General features: G+C 51.2%; 1 protein-coding gene across 3 annotated transcripts in view; it reads left to right on the top strand.

Moving 5' to 3' along the window:
• The first annotated feature begins 312 nt into the window (after positions 1 to 312).
• Positions 313 to 23003, top strand: part of LOC144808036 (butyrophilin subfamily 1 member A1-like) — a 193333-nt gene continuing 170642 nt past the window's right edge. For all 3 annotated transcript variants that reach the window (XR_013606715.1, XM_078673613.1, XM_078673598.1), the window contains exons 1-2: positions 313 to 435; positions 22175 to 22294. Coding sequence is in view for 2 of the 3 variants with exons in the window: in XM_078673613.1 (XP_078529739.1) it covers positions 405 to 435; positions 22175 to 22294 (151 nt within the window). In the remaining variant the exon portion in view is untranslated. The remainder of the gene's footprint in view (positions 436 to 22174; positions 22295 to 23003) is intronic.

Below are 23003 nucleotides of genomic sequence, written 5' to 3'. Positions count from 1 at the left end.
TGAGGGGCCTCGGGCAGAAACGGGGGGCAGGAAGAGGTGCCCGCTGCTGCCCTAGGTGGGTCGATGCCCCCGGACTGTACCCCCCCCCCAGGACTGCCCCCCCTCCCCCAGGATTTCCCCCCTCCCCTAGGACAGCCCCACCTCCCCCAGAACAGCCCCCCCCCGACTTCCCCCCTCCCCCAGGACTGCCCCCCTCCCCCAGGATTTCCCCCCTCCCCCAGAACAGTCCCCCCCCCCCGGACTTCCCCCCTCCCTCCCAGGACTGCCGCCCCCCCAGGACTGTCCTCTTCCCCCAAGACAGCCCCTCCTCCCCCTCCCTCCCAGGACTGCCCCCCCTCACACTGGGCGTCGCTCTGCAGTCCAGCCCGGGTCGGTCTCACGGTCCTCGGGGTGTCCGAGGCGGAATGAGGGGGCAAATGTCCGGCCCTTCACCGGGTAAGTGGCCTCCGCCCCACCATGGACGCGTGAGCGGCGTGTGCTGCCAGGTAGACCGGAGGGTGAATGCACCTGCAGCGGGGGCCAGAGTGGACAGGACAGTATCTGTCTGTCATAGAAGGAATGCTGTGGGGCGTGGAGGACAGCAGCAGCCGTCCTTGTATAGCGCTGCGAGGCCAGCACCAGCAGAGGCGCAGCGCTGTAGCGCTAAGCCAAGAGTCGCCTGCGCGCAGACCGACAGACAGACAGACAGACAGACAGACGCCGCCCGCAGAGGGGCAGGTACTCTTGTACTGCAGTTCTCATAAATGGCTGAGGTCGACATAAATTCAGAATAAGAGATGAGATTAATGGAGCGTGGAAGGGGAGGGAGGGGGGAGGGGGGGAGTGGGGAGGACAGTCTGCCCCGGGTCCGGCTGTGACCTGTGACCTTGAGATTACGTCAGGTCTATGCCGCAGGTGCAGTAACACCAGTGCAAGTATCTGCAGGTATTATGGTAAATTATGTATGCATTTTATATTACAAAGGAATTATAGAGCATTCGCCCCAGGGTTTCTTTGAGCCGGTGCCTAATGTAAGGCCTGGGTATCTATGCTGCTGCAATGGGTGCAATCGAGGGCCGGGCACTCAGGGAGCTGAGAAACAAATTCAAACTGGGTTACTGGGTGCATTCAGTTCGGTGCGCAAAAGAAGCCTGTTTTTGCGAAGGATGAAAGGCTGCGTCAGCCCTACGAACGCCACACCTGTAACAGACATGTTAGATACACCCCGAAGCAGTCACTTTAAACCACTGACGCGGGGTTTGAACTGTGCCCTGCAGGTCACCTCGATGAATGTGATGCTGACACAATCACCTGCAGACGCCCCTGGGTGGGGGTCGAACCTGCGACCTGTGACCTGTGACCCGGAGATTAGGACAGATCTGTGCCGCAGGTGCAGCAACACACTGAGCTGCGCCGCCAGGTTCCTAGTGCCCAGTTATTAAACACAATTATTAAATCTGAAAGGGTGTGGATAGCACCCTTTGGGCTGGGAAGGGGTCGGAGAGAGTTTGAGACCCCCCGCCGCTGCCATAGCTCGCGTGAGGTTTACTCACGCTCAATACTACACACTCCCGGGACGGTGCTGTGCGTTACACACTCCCGGGACGGTGCTGTGCGTTACACACTCCCGGGGTGGTGCTGTGCGTTACACACTCCCGGGGTAGTGCTGTGTGTTACACACTCCCGGGACGGTGCTGTGCGTTACACACTCCCGGGACGGTGCTGTGCGTTACACACTCCCGGGACGGTGCTGTGCGTTACACACTCCCGGGACGGTGCTGTGCGTTACACACTCCCGGGACGGTGCTGTGCGTTACACACTCCCGGGACGGTGCTGTGCGTTACACACTCCCGGGGTGGTGCTGTGTGTTACACACTCCCGGGATGGTGCTGTGCGTTACACACTCCCGGGACGGTGCTGTGCGTTACACACTCCCGGGACGGTGCTGTGCGTTACACACTCCCGGGGTGGTGCTGTGCGTTACACACTCCCGGGATGGTGCTGTGCGTTACACACTCCCGGGGTGGTGCTGTGTGTTACACACTCCCGGGGTGGTGCTGTGCGTTACACACTCCCGGGGTGGTGCTGTGCGTTACACACTCCCGGGGTGGTGCTGTGCGTTACACACTCCCGGGATGGTGCTGTGCGTTACACACTCCCGGGATGGTGCTGTGCGTTACACACTCCCGGGATGGTGCTGTGCGTTACACACTCCCGGGATGGTGCTGTGCGTTACACACTCCCGGGATGGTGCTGTGCGTTACACACTCCCGGGATGGTGCTGTGTGTTACACACTCCCGGGGTGGTGCTGTGCGTTACACACTCCCGGGATGGTGCTGTGCGTCACACACTCCCGGGACGGTGCTGTGCGTTACACACTCCCGGGACGGTGCTGTGTGTTACACACTCCCGGGGTGGTGCTGTGCGTTACACACTCCCGGGGTGGTGCTGTGCGTTACACACTCCCGGGATGGTGCTGTGTGTTACACACTCCCGGGGTGGTGCTGTGCGTTACACACTCCCGGGGTGGTGCTGTGCGTTACACACTCCCGGGATGGTGCTGTGCGTTACACACTCCCGGGGTAGTGCTGTGTGTTACACACTCCCGGGATGGTGCTGTGTGTTACACACTCCCGCGACGGTGCTGTGCGTTACACACTCCCGGGACGGTGCTGTGCGTTACACACTCCCGGGGTGGTGCTGTGCGTTACACACTCCCGGGGTGGTGCTGTGTGTTACACACTCCCGGGGTGGTGCTGTGCGTTACACACTCCCGGGGTGGTGCTGTGCGTTACACACTCCCGGGATGGTGCTGTGTGTTACACACTCCCGGGGTGGTGCTGTGCGTTACACACTCCCGGGGTGGTGCTGTGCGTTACACACTCCCGGGATGGTGCTGTGCGTTACACACTCCCGGGGTAGTGCTGTGTGTTACACACTCCCGGGATGGTGCTGTGTGTTACACACTCCCGCGACGGTGCTGTGCGTTACACACTCCCGGGACGGTGCTGTGCGTTACACACTCCCGGGGTGGTGCTGTGCGTTACACACTCCCGGGATGGTGCTGTGCGTTACACACTCCCGGAGTGGTGCTGTGTGTTACACACTCCCGGGGTGGTGCTGTGCGTTACACACTCCCGGGACGGTGCTGTGCGTTACACACTCCCGGGATGGTGCTGTGTGTTACACACTCCCGCGACGGTGCTATGCGTTACACACTCCCGGGACGGTGCTGTGCGTTACACACTCCCGGGGTGGTGCTGTGCGTTACACACTCCCGGGACGGTGCTGTGCGTTACACACTCCCGGGATGGTGCTGTGCGTTACACACTCCCGGGGTAGTGCTGTGCGTTACACACTCCCGGGATGGTGCTGTGCGTTACACACTCCCGGGGTGGTGCTGCGCGTTACACACTCCCGGGGTGGTGCTGTGCGTTACACACTCCCGGGACGGTGCTGTGCGTTACACACTCCCGGGGTGGTGCTGTGCGTTACACACTCCCGGGACGGTGCTGTGCGTTACACACTCCCGGGGTGGTACTGCGCGTTACACACTCCCGGGGTGGTGCTGCGCGTTACACACTCCCGGGGTGGTGCTGCGCGTTACACACTCCCGGGGTGGTGCTGTGCGTTACACACTCCCGGGACGGTGCTGTGCGTTACACACTCCCGGGGTGGTGCTGTGCGTTACACACTCCCGGGGTGGTGCTGTGCGTTACACACTCCCGGGACGGTGCTGTGCGTTACACATTATCATGATACCTTGGACTCAGAAAGCCAGTCATTTTAAGCCATACTTAGAAACGACAATTACTTTGTGTCAGGGCTTTAAGTGGGAAAAAAACTGGGGGTGCTCCAAAAGGGGGCGGGGCAAATTTCGTAAAGGGGTGTGGCCTATCCGAGTAGGGGCGTGGTCTAAATCAAGATAACTAGCATTGTGTGCTTAAGAAAATCATGAAATTGCATCCAGCAAAGGATAATAAAATAGGCAAAAAAGTTTATTTATTCATTAAGTATAAGCCATAAAATACCAAACATTTGCTATTTCCAAACTTAGAATTTAAAAACCGTCTTCACTCGAGGATGTGTTATTAAATTCTGAGTTCAGGCCGAGGCGCAACTAGAGCCACATTTCGGGGTGGGGGGGGCTAAGAAAACATTTCTAGGGGGCTGAATCTTCAAGCAACAGTCCGAGTGGAGCTGCCGGGGCTCTGAGACGACAACAATTCTTCTTGAATATGCAAATGGCTCCTATCCTAGGGGCAAGATAGCTTTTCAATAGTGAAAAACGACATTGGCAGCATTTCAATATCACGACATGTTACCCACACTAGTAACACCAAAGAAAAACCGGGACCTCTGCTCACCCTACCGTTGACCTTTGAGGCCCGAAAATAGAGCCCCCTAGAGCCCCCTTTCGAGGCCCTCCCAAAAAAATGGGGGGGGCTTCTCTCCCCACAGACCCCCCCCCACTTAAAGCCCTGCTTTGTGTGTACATCACCTGCAGAGTTTAACAAGGCATCCTCACTGCTACTGACTTTGAGTCGCTTGTCGCCATCGGGCGAAGAAGCTCTCGGCCTCTGGCCGGGCACGAGGCCTCAACAAACAACTGGGGGGACTAACCTAGTTAATCAGAATGCAAGGGCATCACGGCGTGTGACATCATGGCATCATGGCACGTGACATCACGGCGCGTGACATCACAATACGTGACACCGCAGCGTGTGATATCACAATACGTGACACCGCAGCACGTGACACCACAGCGCGTGACATCATGGCGTATGACACCACGGCGCCTGACACAACGGCGTGTGGCATCATAAGAAGTGACATCAGATCTTAAGCCCTCACATATATGTTTAACATGTCTATTATGAGTGCATTGGAGCATGTTTCGAGTATATAGGAAACCCTCCTGATTTAGGCAGAAGAACATAAAACAACATTTTCTTTTGTCAGCGTAAACTTCCTCTACCCATAGTGTTTTAAAAGAAAAAATAGTGGTACTTAAATTATTTCAACGCCTCCTCAGGGGTAAGTACTATATAAATTACATTTATTTCGTGTAAATACAGGGAAAGACCAACACGTCTGACATTCTTACAGTGAACGCATATCTTGTAAACAGGGACTGAACAAAGTGCAAAGCTGCCTCTCTTTGGTAAGTGTGAAGCGCTAACAAGGTGCAAGCCTTTGTTTCCCCTCCGCTGCATTTGCTTCTAGGTGGGAGTCCCCTGACTGCCCCCAGCCAGGAGACTCGAACAAAAGGAGGCCTGATGACCCGTCAGATCCCACCTTTGATACAGGGCCAGCGGGAGTCGGAAATAAGAGAGCCCCGCCCCCGCCGCCCGCACGTTGTTGCCGATCAAAAGCAGATAACAAGGTGCAGGCGCTGCACAATGTGTCCCGGTGTTTGAAAATTACAGCGGGACAAATTCAGCATCTTTTTCAGGGGGGCCCAACATCTTGGCAGGGTGGACGGCGTCCAGCCTGTGAAAATAGTGGGGGGACGCTGTCCACCCACGTGTCCCCCTGACTTGTGCTCTGGTCTCTGGGCACCTGTACTGCAAAGACCTGCCTTAAACAAACACTGGAAAAGGCAATAGGTCTGGCGTTGGCATCCAGCCCTTTGGCTTTGTTAATGCTTGTTTTGTCATGGGTTTTACAATACAGTATTCTTGGGAAAGCTGCTGGACCCTTGTGAATCTAGGAAAAAAAGGCTAAAAGCCAATATATATATATCTATATCTTTGTCTTGTAAAGCACTCATTACCAAAGTAGTCCCTGCTCTTAAGGGGGCGTCTTTGTGTGTGAAGATGCTCCGTGTAAAAAGGGAGAATGCCGTCACTCTCAGTAAAGTTAGCCAATGGCCGAAGGGGGCTGAGCCACTTCCCATGAGGTTAGCTGTGGTAGTGGGCGTGGTCTTCTGTGCTGCCACGGCCCCTCCCACCTATCCTGTTGAGTCAGCTTGCTGCCCCTGACCCCGCCTCCCACCTCCCCTCCATGGTCTGTGTGTATGCCTTTATAGTCTCACTGTCACCCTCCATGGTGTGTCTTGCTTCTATTGCCCATCCCTCCTGCCCTCCTTGGTCAGCTTGCTGCTCCTGCCCTGCCCCTTGCCCCAGCCTCTGTTTCCATGTGCAGACCCCTGTCCCCTCCCTCCTGTCTTGTCTGTTTGTTTATCGTGCCCCTGTCCCCTCCCTCCTGCCCTTCATGGTCCGCTAGGCTGCACCTGTCTCTCCTGTCTGTCCGGTATGGCCAGCTTGCTGTCCTTGCCCCTGTCCCCTCCCTCCTGCCCTTCATGGTCCGCTAGGCTGCACCTGTCTCTCCTTCTGTCCGGTATGGCCAGCTTGCTGTCCTTGCCCCTGTCCCCTCCCTCCTGCCCTTCATGGTCCGTTATGCTGCACCTGTCTCTCCTGTCTGTCCGGTATGGCCAGCTTGCTGTCCTTGCCCCTGTCCCCTCCCTCCTGCCCTTCATGGTCCGCTAGGCTGCACCTGTCTCTCCTGTCTGTCCGGTATGGCCAGCTTGCTGTCCTTGCCCCTGTCCCCTCCCTCCTGCCCTTCATGGTCTGCTAGGCTGCACCTGTCTCTCCTTCTGTCCGGTATGGCCAGCTTGCTGTCCTTGCCCCTGTCCCCTCCCTCCTGCCCTTCATGGTCCGTTATGCTGCACCTGTCTCTCCTGTCTGTCCGGTATGGCCAGCTTGCTGTCCTTGCCCCTGTCCCCTCCCTCCTGCCCTTCATGGTCTGCTAGGCTGCACCTGTCTCTCCTGTCTGTCCGGTATGGCCAGCTTGCTGTCCTTGCCCCTGTCCCCTCCCTCCTGCCCTTCATGGTCTGCTAGGCTGCACCTGTCTCTCCTGTCTGTCCGGTATGGCCAGCTTGCTGTCCTTGCCCCTGTCCCCTCCCTCCTGCCCTTCATGGTCTGCTAGGCTGCACCTGTCTCTCCTGTCTGTCCGGTATGGCCAGCTTGCTGTCCTTGCCCCTGTCCCCTCCCTCCTGCCCTTCATGGTCCGTTATGCTGCACCTGTCTCTCCTGTCTGTCCGGTATGGCCAGCTTGCTGTCCTTGCCCCTGTCCCCTCCCTCCTGCCCTTCATGGTCTGCTAGGCTGCACCTGTCTCTCCTGTCTGTCCGGTATGGCCAGCTTGCTGTCCTTGCCTCTATCCCCTCTGCTCTCTGTGCCGATGTGCTTGGCCCTGTCCCCTCCCTGTTGCTTTCCATGGTCACTTGTGCTGCACTGCCGTCCGCTTGCCCTGTGTGGTGTACTGTGCTGCTACAACCCCTGATGCCGGCTCTGAAATGTCAGTCCAGTGCCCCTTCATATCTTACTCCTGTCCACTCTTATCCGAGTCCAACCCCCACCCCATTCCTCCTGCCCTCCACGGTCCAATGTCCCTTATTTGCCAACATTTTCAACTTGGTAAGAGGGATTATTTTGAAAATGAACCTGGGGTATTGATTTTCCCCTTTGACTTACATTGAAAAATTGCAGCTTTTAGGCAGGAGACAGATAAAATTGAGCTCTGTTGGGCTTAAAAACATTCTAATGCATGCCTGATGTGTCGGCATGCATGGCTGGACTGCCACTGCCTCTTCCTTCTGCCCTCAATGGTCTTTCATGTTGCCACAGCCTCCTTTGCCTGTCCTGCTTGGCTGGTTTGCTGTCCTTGCCCCCTTTCCTCTGCCTTCCATGGTCCATTGTGCTGCCTCCGCCCCTCTCGCCGGCCCAGCGTGGTGAACTTGTTTCCTCCGCACCGTCCTCCATGAGAGGGTCTTATTCCCAGAGGAATTATAGTTACTACTCTAAAGAACTACATTTATGACACATTTTCTGAGTTCTCAAATAGCAACAAAGCACTTTAAAATAATTTGCTATCATTATGTTTTTTTTCATTCCAGTTGATCACTTGATTATTTTTTATACTTAAGGGAGAGGATGTGACGTTAATGGCCAGAGCAGCAGATTTTGCAGCTGGGGAACCAGGTTCGAGTTTCGGAGTCAGCTTGCCATCCTGCGATTCTGGACAAATCACTTAATCTCCCCGTGCCTAAAAACTAAATGAATGTGTGGCATATTACCAAGCAATAGCGATAATTATCGCTATTGTTTGGTTAGAGACAAAATTTTACCGCTGAGCTGCGGCGATTTTTATCGCAGATAAACCTTGGTATTACCAAGGTTTATCGCAAATGCGATAAAAAACGGCCGCAATGCATGAATATCGCTGAAAAGTCAGCGATATTCATGCATTACCGAGCTAATGCTCTTAGCCATGTTATCCACCTCCCATTGGATAACATGGCTAAGAACTGCTCAGGGCAGGTGTTAGCTTTTGGAGATATTTGCGCTTAGCGTGAATATCTCCATAAGTTGGTAATAGGAGATAGCGATGTTAGCGACTGTTTCCAGTCGCTGACATCTTGGCACGCCCACTTTGCATGTCATTAGTGATAAATATCACTGACATGCAAAGTGGGGCCCAAGATGGTCGCTATCTCCTACTAGCTGTCGCTAACTGGTGTTATAGGTAATAGGGAGATAATTTTATCCCCGCTTTCTTGGCTTTTAAAGCCAAAAAAGCAGAGATAAACCCCCTTGATAATATGCCCCTCTGTCCTTAAGTAATGATGCTCATGCAATGCACTCCAATACCTCCGGGGTAAGTCTATGCTATATAAAACTGAAAAAAAAAAGCGATTTGGATTTCGGGCGGAAAGCCATTGTGACAGCCAGTCGCAGGCTTTCCACTTGACATGCAGGGTTTCCCTCTGACCGCTGTATTATGATGATGGCGGTCGGAGAATCCTCTCCTCTTCTTGCAGGCCCACAGAGCACGTCGGAAGAGGAGCAGAATTGTAATTTCTGGAATGACGGCAGAGCCAGCCTCTGCTCCACCGTCGGGATTACAATGTCTGTTTCCTACAGCCATTTCATGTCGCCTTTCCAACATAGAAAGGTTGTCGGAAACTGACTTTGGTGGCCCCTAGCAGGGCCCGCTTTGCCCCTGGCCCTCTGCTATGGGGTCTAGGGTGGCATTATGGTGCCCCCTTCAACATCCCCTGGCCTTTTATGCCCGCTGCACAAGCTTCCATTGAAAAATGGATATTTGCAACCCCCTCTAAACCTGAGGTCGGAACCGCTGACCTAAGGCCGGGCGGCACCTGACTGTAGCGGTGTCAGGCGGGCGTAAGCCCGCCCAACATATAACTGTTTTGCACACTTCTGACATTGGGCTACATTTGGGGGATATTTGGGCTATATTTGGGCTCTTTTTTCTTTGATGGCCATCTTGGGAGACGTATTTAACATGAAGCTCCCTAAGTTCCTCATTTACTTCAGTATCGTCAGTAGGAAATACTTTCAGTGTTCTACTTCCGTTCTATCAAGATGGAGTTCAGATGTGCCACACTTTTGGCATAAATTCAGAATGTTAGCACTCTAGTTGCTCAGAACACTGTAGTAAAGTTGTTGATCACCAAGGTGTTAACTGACAGTGTGCGCTGGTGTTGAAAGTGCATGTATCAGGCTGCATGTCAGAATCTTTAAATGAAATAGAAGAGGAAGATATTTGAGAACTCTCTTAAAATGTGTCCTAATTTTTCTTTCTTCAGCACTAACCATAACTTGTATGACAAACTAAACCCCCACATTTTGTTCCATGCTAAATAAAAAAAAATGTAAGTCTCCCAGAATATTGTAACACAGGCAGTATGGTTCCATTAGAAGAGGCCTACTTTGTAGCCCACCCTATAAATGGATGGGTTACCTGTTGCTACGCTTGGTTATTCCCGCCATTTCATACCTATTTATTTGATGGTACAACCGTGGAGGCTAATTAAAAAAAAACACATTAAAAACAATTCATCCTTGTAATGCCCCTTTTTGCAGGGTTATCCCAAAACATTTTGCTTCTTCCTCCTATTTGTTCCTGACTTTCGTTTGTAGGCTTTAGGACTCTGGGCACTTTACCACTGCTGATCAGTGCTAAAGTGCATATGCTCTTTGTGTAAAATTTTATTTTGATTGGTGACTCCATGATCGGCATATTTGATTGACCAGAAGGTCCCTAGTAAAGTGCTCTGAGCGTGCCAGGGCTGATAAATCAAATGCCACTTGTGGGCCTGCAGCACTGGTTGTGCCACCCACATGAGTAGCCCTGAAAAGATGTCTCATGCCGGCCACTGATGTGCCTGAGCGCCGTTTGTTAACTGCCATGTCAACTTGGCAAGGGCACCCACTTGCCAGGCCCTACCCTTCCCTTCTCTTGCACATTGGACACCCTTTGGTAGGCCAAGGGTACCCTCTGGGCAGGGTGCAGTGTATGTGAAAGGTGGGACATACACTGGTGTGTGTAACATGTCCTGATAGTGAAATACTGCCAATTTAGTTTTTCACTATTGAAAGGCTATCTTGCCCCATAGGACAGAATGGAGAATGCTTTTTGTGTGCAGCAGAACTGTTGCCTCGCCTCCCCAAGGACTCAGGAACTGACGCATCGCTGTGTTTTCCAACGCTTCCTTCTCTGCGGCTGTTTGGCTTTTGGAACTTTGACGCATCTACAGGTACTTTGGTGAAAAGTCACGCATCCATGGTTTTCTTTGGTACAAATTCTTGAAACCTTTTGAAAGTCATATTTGTAACTGTGTATGTTGGATTTTAAACCTTTTGGTCTTGTTTAGTTTAGAAAAGATACATTATTTTTCTAAACTGGTGTGGTGCCCTTTTGTGGTGTTTTTACTGTGTTACTGTGAGTGTTGGTACAAATACTTTACATATTGCCTTTGGAATAAGCCTGTCTGCTCGTGCCAAGCTACCAAGGGGGTGAGCAGGGGTTATCTAAAGTGTGAATCCCCCTCACTATAAGCAAGGGTCCCTATGTGGACAAAGGTACCTAACTCTGCCAACTAATGACCCCCATTTCTAACATTGGTGGCAGTGGTGGGATTTGAACCTGTATTTGTACTTGACCCACAGTGATTGGTGTACATCACTAGTTTAGTGCAGACCACTACGCAACCACATACTGTGTTTTTTGGTTCTATTTTTGAGTGACCCTTAAAGTATCCACGCATCATGTCTCAGAAGGGTGAACCAGCCAGTGATGTTGCAGAGCTGGGGTTTGATATTGAAATGTTAAATAGTTACAAAGTAGGTCAACTCAAGCAGTTCTGCAGGAGCTTTGGTTGTCCCATGAAGAGCCGCTCCAAGAATGAGGAGCTACAGAGGCCTTAAGGGCCTGGTGGGAGGCCAAAGAGGCTGGTAGACAGGTAATGCAGAGGTGGATGAGGATGCACAAAGGGACGGTTTCAGGTCACAGGATCTGCCTGTTGGAAGAGCAGCCTCCAGAGCTGGCAGCAACCATTCCGCTAGATGTTTTTCCCCAGAGGAATTGGAGGAAAACCAAAGGGTTAGAGATCATGAGTTAGAAGTCATGAGGCTCGAGATTAAAAGTTTGGAAATGGAGAACCAAAAAGCTGCCATAGAGAGAGAAAAGATGGCAGAGAAGAGCACGCAGATGTATGCCTTGGAAGAAATTAAATTGACCTTGGCACATAAATTAAGAATGAAGGTGCTTGACGTGGAGCTCGAGAGGCTTGAGGCCATGAGTGTCTTAACTGAAAGGGAAATGTGTGCAGCTGATGAAGAGAGCTTGGCTGGGTTGAAGTGGAGTCCAGCTCAGATGGTGGCAGCAAAAATATAGCGTCTAGTTATGAGGTAGAAGTACACCCACCCAGAGATGTGGCACCTGACTTGAATGAGGGGGTTAACATACACCAGGGGGTTCAGGGTTACGAGGTAGCTCCAGTGGTGCGCAGTGTCCCTGAGGTAGATTGTGGAACTGACACTGGGGATCATATTCCTGGTGGCGGGAGGGACACTCTACTGCCTCCAGATGAGCGGTGAAGGAAGAGGGCTTCCCCCATGGTAGGAGCCCTGGTGTGTGAGTGTGGAGACCGCCCAGAAGAGTGTGAGTTGAGTGACAGAGACAGTCAGACACTGTCTTGTCAATCTCATGAGAGTGGTGTGGGGTACTTGTGTGAGGCACTGGATGGCGAGGCCAAGGGTAGCTTAGTTAACAACTGTCGGGGGCTGTGTGATGCAATTGCTGGAGAGCATATTGTAAGTCCCTGTTTTCCAGAGCTATGCCAACACCCGGTGGAGTGTGAGTTCTCTGATTTCGGGGAGCTTGAGCTGCAGGCAGACTTTTTGGTGGATTCCAGAGAGTCTAAAGAAGCTTTTGGGAGTGATTCTGAAGGGGTGGCTCAGGCTTTAACCAACCAAGTAAGGTAGGGGAGGTTTGTGGTAGCCCAGATAGGTCCCAGTGTAGTGGGAGGGGTGTAGGGCCCCACGTCCTGCCTCAGAGGAGGAGGAGTGGGAGTGAACTGTGTCCCACGGTGCCCAAAACCCAGTCCCAGGTTGGTTCCATGAGTGAACACCAGGAAGAGGGCCTAGATTGTACCGGGAGGCCATATCCTGTGGGGATCCCAAAGTGTCAAGGGTACTAGGGGGGGCTGCTGGTACAAGCATTCAACTAGTTCTGGTGTCTGGCAGCACCGCTGCAGTGGGGAGGGTGCATGATTCCAGAGAAAAGGGTGAGGGGGGACACAGTCCCCAGTGGAAGGACCTTTGGGTCTGAGGTTGCCAGCTCTGAGGTCAGAGCACCCCAGGACTGACCCTGGTGAGGTCTCTTATGGCCTGGGGGGCCTTCATGCTCCGTCAAGTGGACAGGAGGCTAGAGACCTGTGCCAGGTAGACTCTCGTACCACTCATGAGGCCTGTGTTTCCCTTGGGGGGGTTGGTGTACTCCCCCGGAAGTCTTGGGTTTCCAGGCACAGATCTAGCCTAAGGGTACAGAGTCAGACCCGGGGTTGAAGGACCAGGTTCAGGGTGTCCCCCCTGAACTGGAGGGAGAGGTGACTGCTGTTAGAGCGGCGTGTGCCAGACTGGGCCGACCTGAACTATATACAGCCCCAGAGGGAATAACGAAGGAGGATGTGGTTTGGCTTACACATAATTTTAGAATCTTGTTGGAGGCAGATAGAGAGGAAGAGGAGCTTAAAAAAAGGGTGCAAGAAGTATTTATCTTTTACAGTCATCCCCCTTAATAGAACCTTACTTAAAGATTGTCACGAAACCTTTCCATCGTTTTTTGTTGACAAGATTTAGGTTCAATTTAATACACGTCACTTTAGGTTCTTTTTCACACTGGGCTAGACCTGAAGATTCTGCACCATGCTCCTGTGATAATTTTTCCACACAAGATACACTCCATTTAATTATGTTTTGTGAAAAGTATTCTGCGGCCCGTAATAAATTTCTATTGCCCATACTACGAGAAGCAGGATTCTTGCAAGTAAGACCAGCTCTCTTACATTTGCAACTACTGAGTAGTGTGCACGCTATTTTTAGTGTAGCAAGTTTCCTGGTGGCAGCAGTGAGGATTAACAAAAATAATGGGAACATTTGCTTACCTCAAGACACAGCAGGAGGAGAAGGGGGCATTTAGTCTTTTTTTTTGAGTTCTTAACAGAGGTGTTACAAGGTTTAATAGTTGCACGATTCATGAGTTGTAAATTTGAGTGTATATATCTGAAAACTTGTAAAATGTTGCACAACTATTTATTTGTATATAGCATATTTTTAAATTGTAGTCTTTAGAGCGGTGCTATAAAGTTTGCTATTTGCACAGATTATGCACAAATCCTGATTTGTAAATACTGTGTATATCTATGAACAGCTGCTAAAAATCTGTACACCTATCCTTTTGTATATTGTATTTTAAAATTTTAGCAACTTGCATGTATGAACTTTTTGATGCTGCTTTTATGATTTTAATTAATCGAAATAAAGACTTTTGACTGACTGACTGACTGCTAAGAGTCCCCCTACCAAGTTGTCTTCTGGTTGTACGGCTCCAGGTAGGAGGGTGCAGAGGCTCAGGGAGGAAGACAGGGTATGGGGGAGTCCACTCCTGTCCTGTAAAGACCCTGGGCTGGTGGGCCAGTGTCAGGACGCCATACCTGACTTGGCAGGAGGGCGCGTGGAGAAAAAGTGCCAGGCTCTTGGGGCTACTGCCCCCCAGTCACAGAGGTTAGAGATGCCTGAAAGGCATGAGGCCTGGCTTTCATCACTAACAACTGACAGTGGCCACTGTGGCTGGCTATCCTGGTGGACAAAGTTGCCCCTGGGAGGGGGGCAGGAGTCCACCCCAGGGTGGACTGGGCCACACGACTGTGTTGGCTTTCTGTGTGCTATCTGGCTGCTGGGACACATCTGCGAGCAAGGTAAGCTTAGGCGCTGCACTGATGGTGTCCCCAATGTAAGGAGAAGGGTCCCCCATGGTTTAGCTTAGTGGGACCTGAGAGTATGGCTGGAGAGATCCAACTGCGTTCAGGAAGGGGTAGAACAGTCCTACGCAGACACTCTCACAGCCACCCACAGACCTATGTAGGACCCCATGCACTTACTCACAGACCCACTCAGACACTCACGTACCCACTCTCAAACACTTTCAGACACTCACACCCACTGACAGACCCACAGAGACACCCACTCACAAACCCACACAAAAACTCTCACACTCACTCACACACCCACTCAGACACTCACGTACCCACTCTCAAACACTTTCAGACACTCACACCCACTGACAGACCCACAGAGACACCCACTCACAAACCCACACAAAAACTCTCACACTCACTCACACACCCACTCAGACACTCACGTACCCACTCTCAAACACTTTCAGACACTCACACCCACTGACAGACCCACAGAGACACCCACTCACAAACCCACACAAAAACTCTCACACTCACTCACAGACCCACTCAGACACTCACGTACCCACTCTCAAACACTTTCAGACACTCACACCCACTGACAGACCCACAGAGACACCCACTCACAAACCCACACAAAAACTCTCACACTCACTCACACACCCACTCAGACACTCACGAACCCACTCTCAAACACTTTCAGACACTCACACCCACTGACAGACCCACAGAGACACCCACTCACAAACCCACACAAAAACTCTCACACTCACTCACACACCCACTCAGACACTCACGTACCCACTCTCAAACACTTTCAGACACTCACACCCACTGACAGACCCACAGAGACACCCACTCACAAACCCACACAAAAACTCTCACACTCACTCACACACCCACTCAGACACTCACGAACCCACTTTCAAACACTTTCAGACACTCACACCCACTGACAGACCCACAGAGACACCCACTCACAAACCCACACAAAAACTCTCACACTCACTCACACACCCACTCAGACACTCACGTACCCACTCTCAAACACTTTCAGACACTCACACCCACTGACAGACCCACAGAGACACCCACTCACAAACCCACACAAAAACTCTCACACTCACTCACACACCCACTCAGACACTCACGTACCCACTCTCAAACACTTTCAGACACTCACACCCACTGACAGACCCACAGAGACACCCACTCACAAACCCACACAAAAACTCTCACACTCACTCACACACCCACTCAGACACTCACGTACCCACTCTCAAACACTTTCAGACACTCACACCCACCGACAGACCCACAGAGACACCCACTCACAAACCCACACAAAAACTCTCACACTCACTCACACACCCACTCAGACACTCACGTACCCACTCTCAAACCCTTTCAGACACTCACACCCACTGACAGACCCACAGAGACACCCACTCACAAACGCACACGAAAACTCTCACACTCACTCACAGACCCACTCAGACACTCACGTACCCACTCTCAAACACTTTCAGACACTCACACCCACTGACAGACCCACAGAGACACCCACTCACAAACCCACACAAAAACTCTCACACTCACTCACACACCCACTCAGACACTCACGTACCCACTCTCAAACACTTTCAGACACTCACACCCACTGACACACCCACAGAGACACCCACTCACAAACCCACACAAAAACTCTCACACACCCACTCAGACACTCACGTACCCACTCTCAAACACTTTCAGACACTCACACCCACCGACAGACCCACAGAGACACCCACTCACAAACCCACACAAAAACTCTCACACTCACTCACACACCCACTCAGACACTCACGTACCCACTCTCAAACCCTTTCAGACACTCACACCCACTGACAGACCCACAGAGACACCCACTCACAAACGCACATGAAAACTCTCACACTCACTCACAGACCCACTCAGACACTCACGTACCCACTCTCAAACACTTTCAGACACTCACACCCACTGACAGACCCACAGAGACACCCACTCACAAACCCACACAAAAACTCTCACACTCACTCACACACCCACTCAGACACTCACGTACCCACTCTCAAACACTTTCAGACACTCACACCCACTGACAGGCCCACAGAGACACCCACTCACAAACCCACACAAAAACTCTCACACTCACTCACACACCCACTCAGACACTCACGAACCCACTCTCAAACACTTTCAGACACTCACACCCACTGACAGACCCACAGAGACACCCACTCACAAACCCACACGAAAACTCTCACACTCACTCACAGACCCACTCAGACACTCACATACCCACTCTCAAACACTTTCAGACACTCACACCCACTGACAGACCCACAGAGACACCCACTCACAAACCCACACAAAAACTCTCACACTCACTCACAGACCCACTCAGACACTCACGTACCCACTCTCAAACACTTTCAGACACTCACACCCACCGACAGACCCACAGAGACACCCACTCACAAACCCACACAAAAACTCTCACACTCACTCACACACCCACTCAGACACTCACGTACCCACTCTCAAACCCTTTCAGACACTCACACCCACTGACAGACCCACAGAGACACCCACTCACAAACGCACACGAAAACTCTCACACTCACTCACAGACCCACTCAGACACTCACGTACCCACTCTCAAACACTTTCAGACACTCACACCCACTGACAGACCCACAGAGACACCCACTCACAAACCCACACAAAAACTCTCACACTCACTCACACACCCACTCAGACACTCACGTACCCACTCTCAAACACTTTCAGACACTCACACCCACTGACAGACCCACAGAGACACCCACTCACAAACCCACACAAAAACTCTCACACTCACTCACACACCCACTCAGACACTCACGAACCCACTCTCAAACACTTTCAGACACTCACACCCACTGACAGACCCACATAGACACCCACTCACAAACCCACACAAAAACTCTCACACTCACTCACAGACCCACTCAGACACTCACGTACCCACTCTCAAACACTTTCAGACACTCACACCCACCGACAGACCCACAGAGACACCCACTCACAAACCCACACAAAAACTCTCACACTCACTCACACACCCACTCAGACACTCACGAACCCACTCTCAAACACTTTCAGACACTCACACCCACTGACAGACCCACAGAGACACCCACTCACAAACCCACACGAAAACTCTCACACTCACTCACAGACCCACTCAGACACTCACATACCCACTCTCAAACACTTTCAGACACTCACACCCACTGACAGACCCACAGAGACACCCACTCACAAACCCACACAAAAACTCTCACACTCACTCACACACCCACTCAGACACTCACGTACCCACTCTCAAACCCTTTCAGACACTCACACCCACTGACAGACCCACAGAGACACCCACTCACAAACGCACACGAAAACTCTCACACTCACTCACAGACCCACTCAGACACTCACGTACCCACTCTCAAACACTTTCAGAAACTCACACCCACTGACAGACCCACAGAGACACCCACTCACAAACCCACACAAAAACTCTCACACTCACTCACACACCCACTCAGACACTCACGTACCCACTCTCAAACACTTTCAGACACTCACACCCACTGACACACCCACAGAGACACCCACTCACAAACCCACACAAAAACTCTCACACTCACTCACACACCCACTCAGACACTCACGTACCCACTCTCAAACACTTTCAGACACTCACACCCACCGACAGACCCACAGAGACACCCACTCACAAACCCACACAAAAACTCTCACACTCACTCACACACCCACTCAGACACTCACGAACCCACTCTCAAACACTTTCAGACACTCACACCCACTGACAGACCCACAGAGACACCCACTCACAAACCCACACAAAAACTCTCACACTCACTCACAGACCCACTCAGACACTCACATACCCACTCTCAAACACTTTCAGACACTCACACCCACTGACAGACCCACAGAGACACCCACTCACAAACCCACACAAAAACTCTCACACTCACTCACACACCCACTCAGACACTCACGAACCCACTCTCAAACACTTTCAGACACTCACACCCACTGACAGACCCACATAGACACCCACTCACAAACCCACACAAAAACTCTCACACTCACTCACAGACCCACTCAGACACTCACGTACCCACTCTCAAACCCTTTCAGACACTCACACCCACTGACAGACCCACAGAGACACCCACTCACAAACGCACACAAAAACTCTCACACTCACTCACACACTCACTCAGACACTCACGTACCCACTCTCAAACACTTTCAGAAACTCACACCCACTGACAGACCCACAGAGACACCCACTCACAAACCCACAGAAAAACTCTCACTCTCACTCACAGACCCACTCAGACACTCACGTACCCACTCTCAAACACTTTCAGACACTCACACCCACTGACAGACCCACATAGACACCCACTCACAAACCCACACAAAAACTCTCACACTCACTCACACACCCACTCAGACACTCACGAACCCACTCTCAAACACTTTCAGACACTCACACCCACTGACAGACGCACATAGACACCCACTCACAAACCCACACAAAAACTCTCACACTCACTCACACACCCACTCAGACACTCACGAACCCACTCTCAAACACTTTCAGACACTCACACCCACTGACAGACCCACATAGACACCCACTCACAAACCCACACAAAAACTCTCACACTCACTCACAGACCCACTCAGACACTCACGTACCCACTCTCAAACCCTTTCAGACACTCACACCCACTGACAGACCCACAGAGACACCCACTCACAAACGCACACAAAAACTCTCACACTCACTCACACACTCACTCAGACACTCACGAACCCACTCTCAAACACTTTCAGACACTCACACCCACTGACAGACCCACAGAGACACCCACTCACAAACCCACACGAAAACTCTCACACTCACTCACAGACCCACTCAGACACTCACATACCCACTCTCAAACACTTTCAGACACTCACACCCACTGACAGACCCACAGAGACACCCACTCACAAACCCACACAAAAACTCTCACACTCACTCACAGACCCACTCAGACACTCACGTACCCACTCTCAAACACTTTCAGACACTCACACCCACCGACAGACCCACAGAGACACCCACTCACAAACCCACACAAAAACTCTCACACTCACTCACACACCCACTCAGACACTCACGAACCCACTCTCAAACACTTTCAGACACTCACACCCACTGACAGACCCACATAGACACCCACTCACAAACCCACACAAAAACTCTCACACTCACTCACAGACCCACTCAGACACTCACGTACCCACTCTCAAACCCTTTCAGACACTCACACCCACTGACAGACCCACAGAGACACCCACTCACAAACGCACACAAAAACTCTCACACTCACTCACACACTCACTCAGACACTCACGTACCCACTCTCAAACACTTTCAGAAACTCACACCCACTGACAGACCCACAGAGACACCCACTCACAAACCCACAGAAAAACTCTCACTCTCACTCACAGACCCACTCAGACACTCACGTACCCACTCTCAAACACTTTCAGACACTCACACCCACTGACAGACCCACATAGACACCCACTCACAAACCCACACAAAAACTCTCACACTCACTCACACACCCACTCAGACACTCACGAACCCACTCTCAAACACTTTCAGACACTCACACCCACTGACAGACGCACATAGACACCCACTCACAAACCCACAGAAAAACTCTCACACTCACTCACAGACCCACTCAGACACTCACGTACCCACTCTCAAACACTTTCAGACACTCACACCCACTGAAGACCCACAGAGACACCCACTCACAAACGCACACAAAAACTCTCACACTCACTCACAGACCCACTCAGACACTCACGTACCCACTCTCAAACCCTTTCAGACACTCACACCCACTGACAGACCCACAGAGACACCCACTCACAAACGCACACAAAAACTCTCACACTCACTCACACACCCACTCAGACACTCACGTACCCACTCTCAAACACTTTCAGACACTCACACCCACCGACAGACGCACAGAGACACCCACTCACAAACCCACACAAAAACTCTCACACTCACTCACACACCCACTCAGACACTCACGTACCCACTCTCAAACACTTTCAGACACTCACACCCACTGACAGACCCACAGAGACACCCACTCACAAACCCACACAAAAACTCTCACACTCACTCACAGACCCACTCAGACACTTGCAACCCCTCACACACCTACTGCGGCACTAATGCATCCACTCAGGGACCCACTTAGACAATCTTACACCCACACATAAACCCATTCAGACACTCAGGCACCCACTCATACACCCAGTGGGAAACATCCTGTTCGCGGCATATGAGCTGCAGATCTCACTCTTAGCATTAGATCGCCATCTGGTGTTGGGCTCGGATGCTTGCACATTGTTGTTGTTTTGGAAGAAGTCTTTGTAGTCACGAGAGCACCATCTCACATAAAACCAAGCACTCTGCCTCCAGGATTGTAAATTGCAAAAAACACAGTTGATGGACAGAATGTAGAACAATGTCATACATTCACCCCAGTACAAGGATCTGGGCCTAAATCCATCGTTTTTTTGCACTCCACACCACCCTGGGTTACATACTGGCTATATGAAAATCAGCTCTGACCCAGTGCCTCATGGGAACAGTCCAGTCCGAACTACCAAGCCATGTCTTTCCCAGACCGGAATCAAGCATCCAAGGACCGGTTTCTGGCTATCAGCCTTCATTCAGCCTGGATAGCTTGACTCCAGTGGTGTGGAGAGCCTGGGACTCACGTCTGAGCATACCCAGCCCACTCGGGGTGACAAATGCAAAACCAACAGGTGATGGACAGAATGCAGAACAATGTCATACATTCACCCCAGTACAAGGATCTGGGCCTAAATCCATCGTTTTTGTGCTCTCCACGCCATTCCAGTTTGAACCCAGCCATATTCAAATCAGTCTTGACCCTGTGCCCCATGGGAACAGTCCAGACCGAACTGCCAAGCCAGGTCCTCCCTGAACACCAAAGCAAACAACCTAAGACCGGCTTCACCCGGGTTATGGAGCCATGTTATTTAGTTCTGCAACAAAGCCTGACCCTGCAGGAGCAGTAAAGATGGATGGTTGTGTCTGTTCTGCCTCAGTTCTTTCTCCAACGAGGTCCTTTGGTGTCTTCCATCCAGTGGAGTTGAGAGACCCACTGGGAGAGTCACCTCTGCAGCTCCCAGGAGCTGCTGTGACATTCTTTGCATCTCTGAGAGCATCTTATAGCCTGGGGTGGTCTGGCAGCTTTGATGTTAGTCCATCCTTCTCACTGTGGAACGGTGGGTTCATCTGCAGGATGAAGAGCAGCCGCAGCCCTTCCTGTCCAGGCCGGATGTGGTGCCACGAGCCGCCTAAATGCTGCAGACTGAATCCTAACTCTGATCCATGAGTGACAGCACCTCTGGATGATCAAGTAATGAGATGCAGCTGTTTAGTGGCATCTCGTTCTAATTACCCAGTACTAAAGCAGTAGGGGCGCGCCTACTTTTACACACCTTGTTTAATAACTGACGACAAAGTGCAACTTGTGTCTGTTATTTGTCACATGATGCTACATTTATTCACTCTTAGAGCACTCGGTGCGCTCTAGAAAAACGTTGAATATTTATTAATGTGTAAACCTAGGTAACCTTAAGAGGGCTAGCCTTCTTTTTTGCATCATTGCATCTGTACAGATGTTTTCTTTCTTTTCTTTTCTTTGTCTAAGTGTTTTAAATCCTTGTTGCTCTCTTCTCTTTTAGGGTCACATCCACTGTCACCTCTTCCAGTGGGAGCTGCAGAAATATTAAAGAGTACAATCTTGAGGATCAATCTCTACACTTTGATATTGATTCTCCTTAAGGTCGCCCCATCACTTCAAGGTAAGACCTCAGGCTGGCATAATGGGTGAGGCCTTGATTGACTGAAATGTGTTTACAACAGAACCATCTAGGTTTCTTAATCAATAGTGGGGTATGTTTATTAAAGGATTTAACTAGTATTGTTTGCTTGGATGGAGTGACAATTTCATTTTCTTAAAATGTTGAAATAAGTGAGGTCTCCTGAAAACATCTGCTATAAAATCTCATCAACTCTGAACACACCCACATCTTGTTAAGACACATACTTATAGCTCTGTGCTTACACTTAGACTGTAGCATGAATAATTGAAGCCCAAAAACTGCAATCAGCACAGAGGACTCCTAGGAGTAGCATGCACTGTCAAAGCCAACAGATCTGAATTTCCCATAGTACAAAATCACACTTATTGGCAACATTTACAGTCACACATGCATACAGACCAAAAAGTGTAAAAGAGGAACACACAAACCACACACAGTCACACATGCAGACACAACCCCACACATGCTCACACACACATCACCCCCACAGACACACTGACTCAATCCCACAGACGACCCCCACCTGCAGACTACTCCCACACACACAGACACAAACCTACACCCCCTCCACACACACAAAAAGGCACTCAGCCACACACATAGTCTCACACACTCACATATATGCACACAAGAACCTATGAAAACAGGTTTATCAGGCACTCTCAAAATTATTAAGTATTTCAAACGA

This window comes from Lissotriton helveticus, chromosome 1_1 (genome assembly GCF_964261635.1).
Source record: "Lissotriton helveticus chromosome 1_1, aLisHel1.1, whole genome shotgun sequence".
Classification (NCBI taxonomy): domain Eukaryota; kingdom Metazoa; phylum Chordata; class Amphibia; order Caudata; family Salamandridae; genus Lissotriton; species Lissotriton helveticus.
This window is presented reverse-complemented; position numbering and strand designations above follow the sequence as displayed.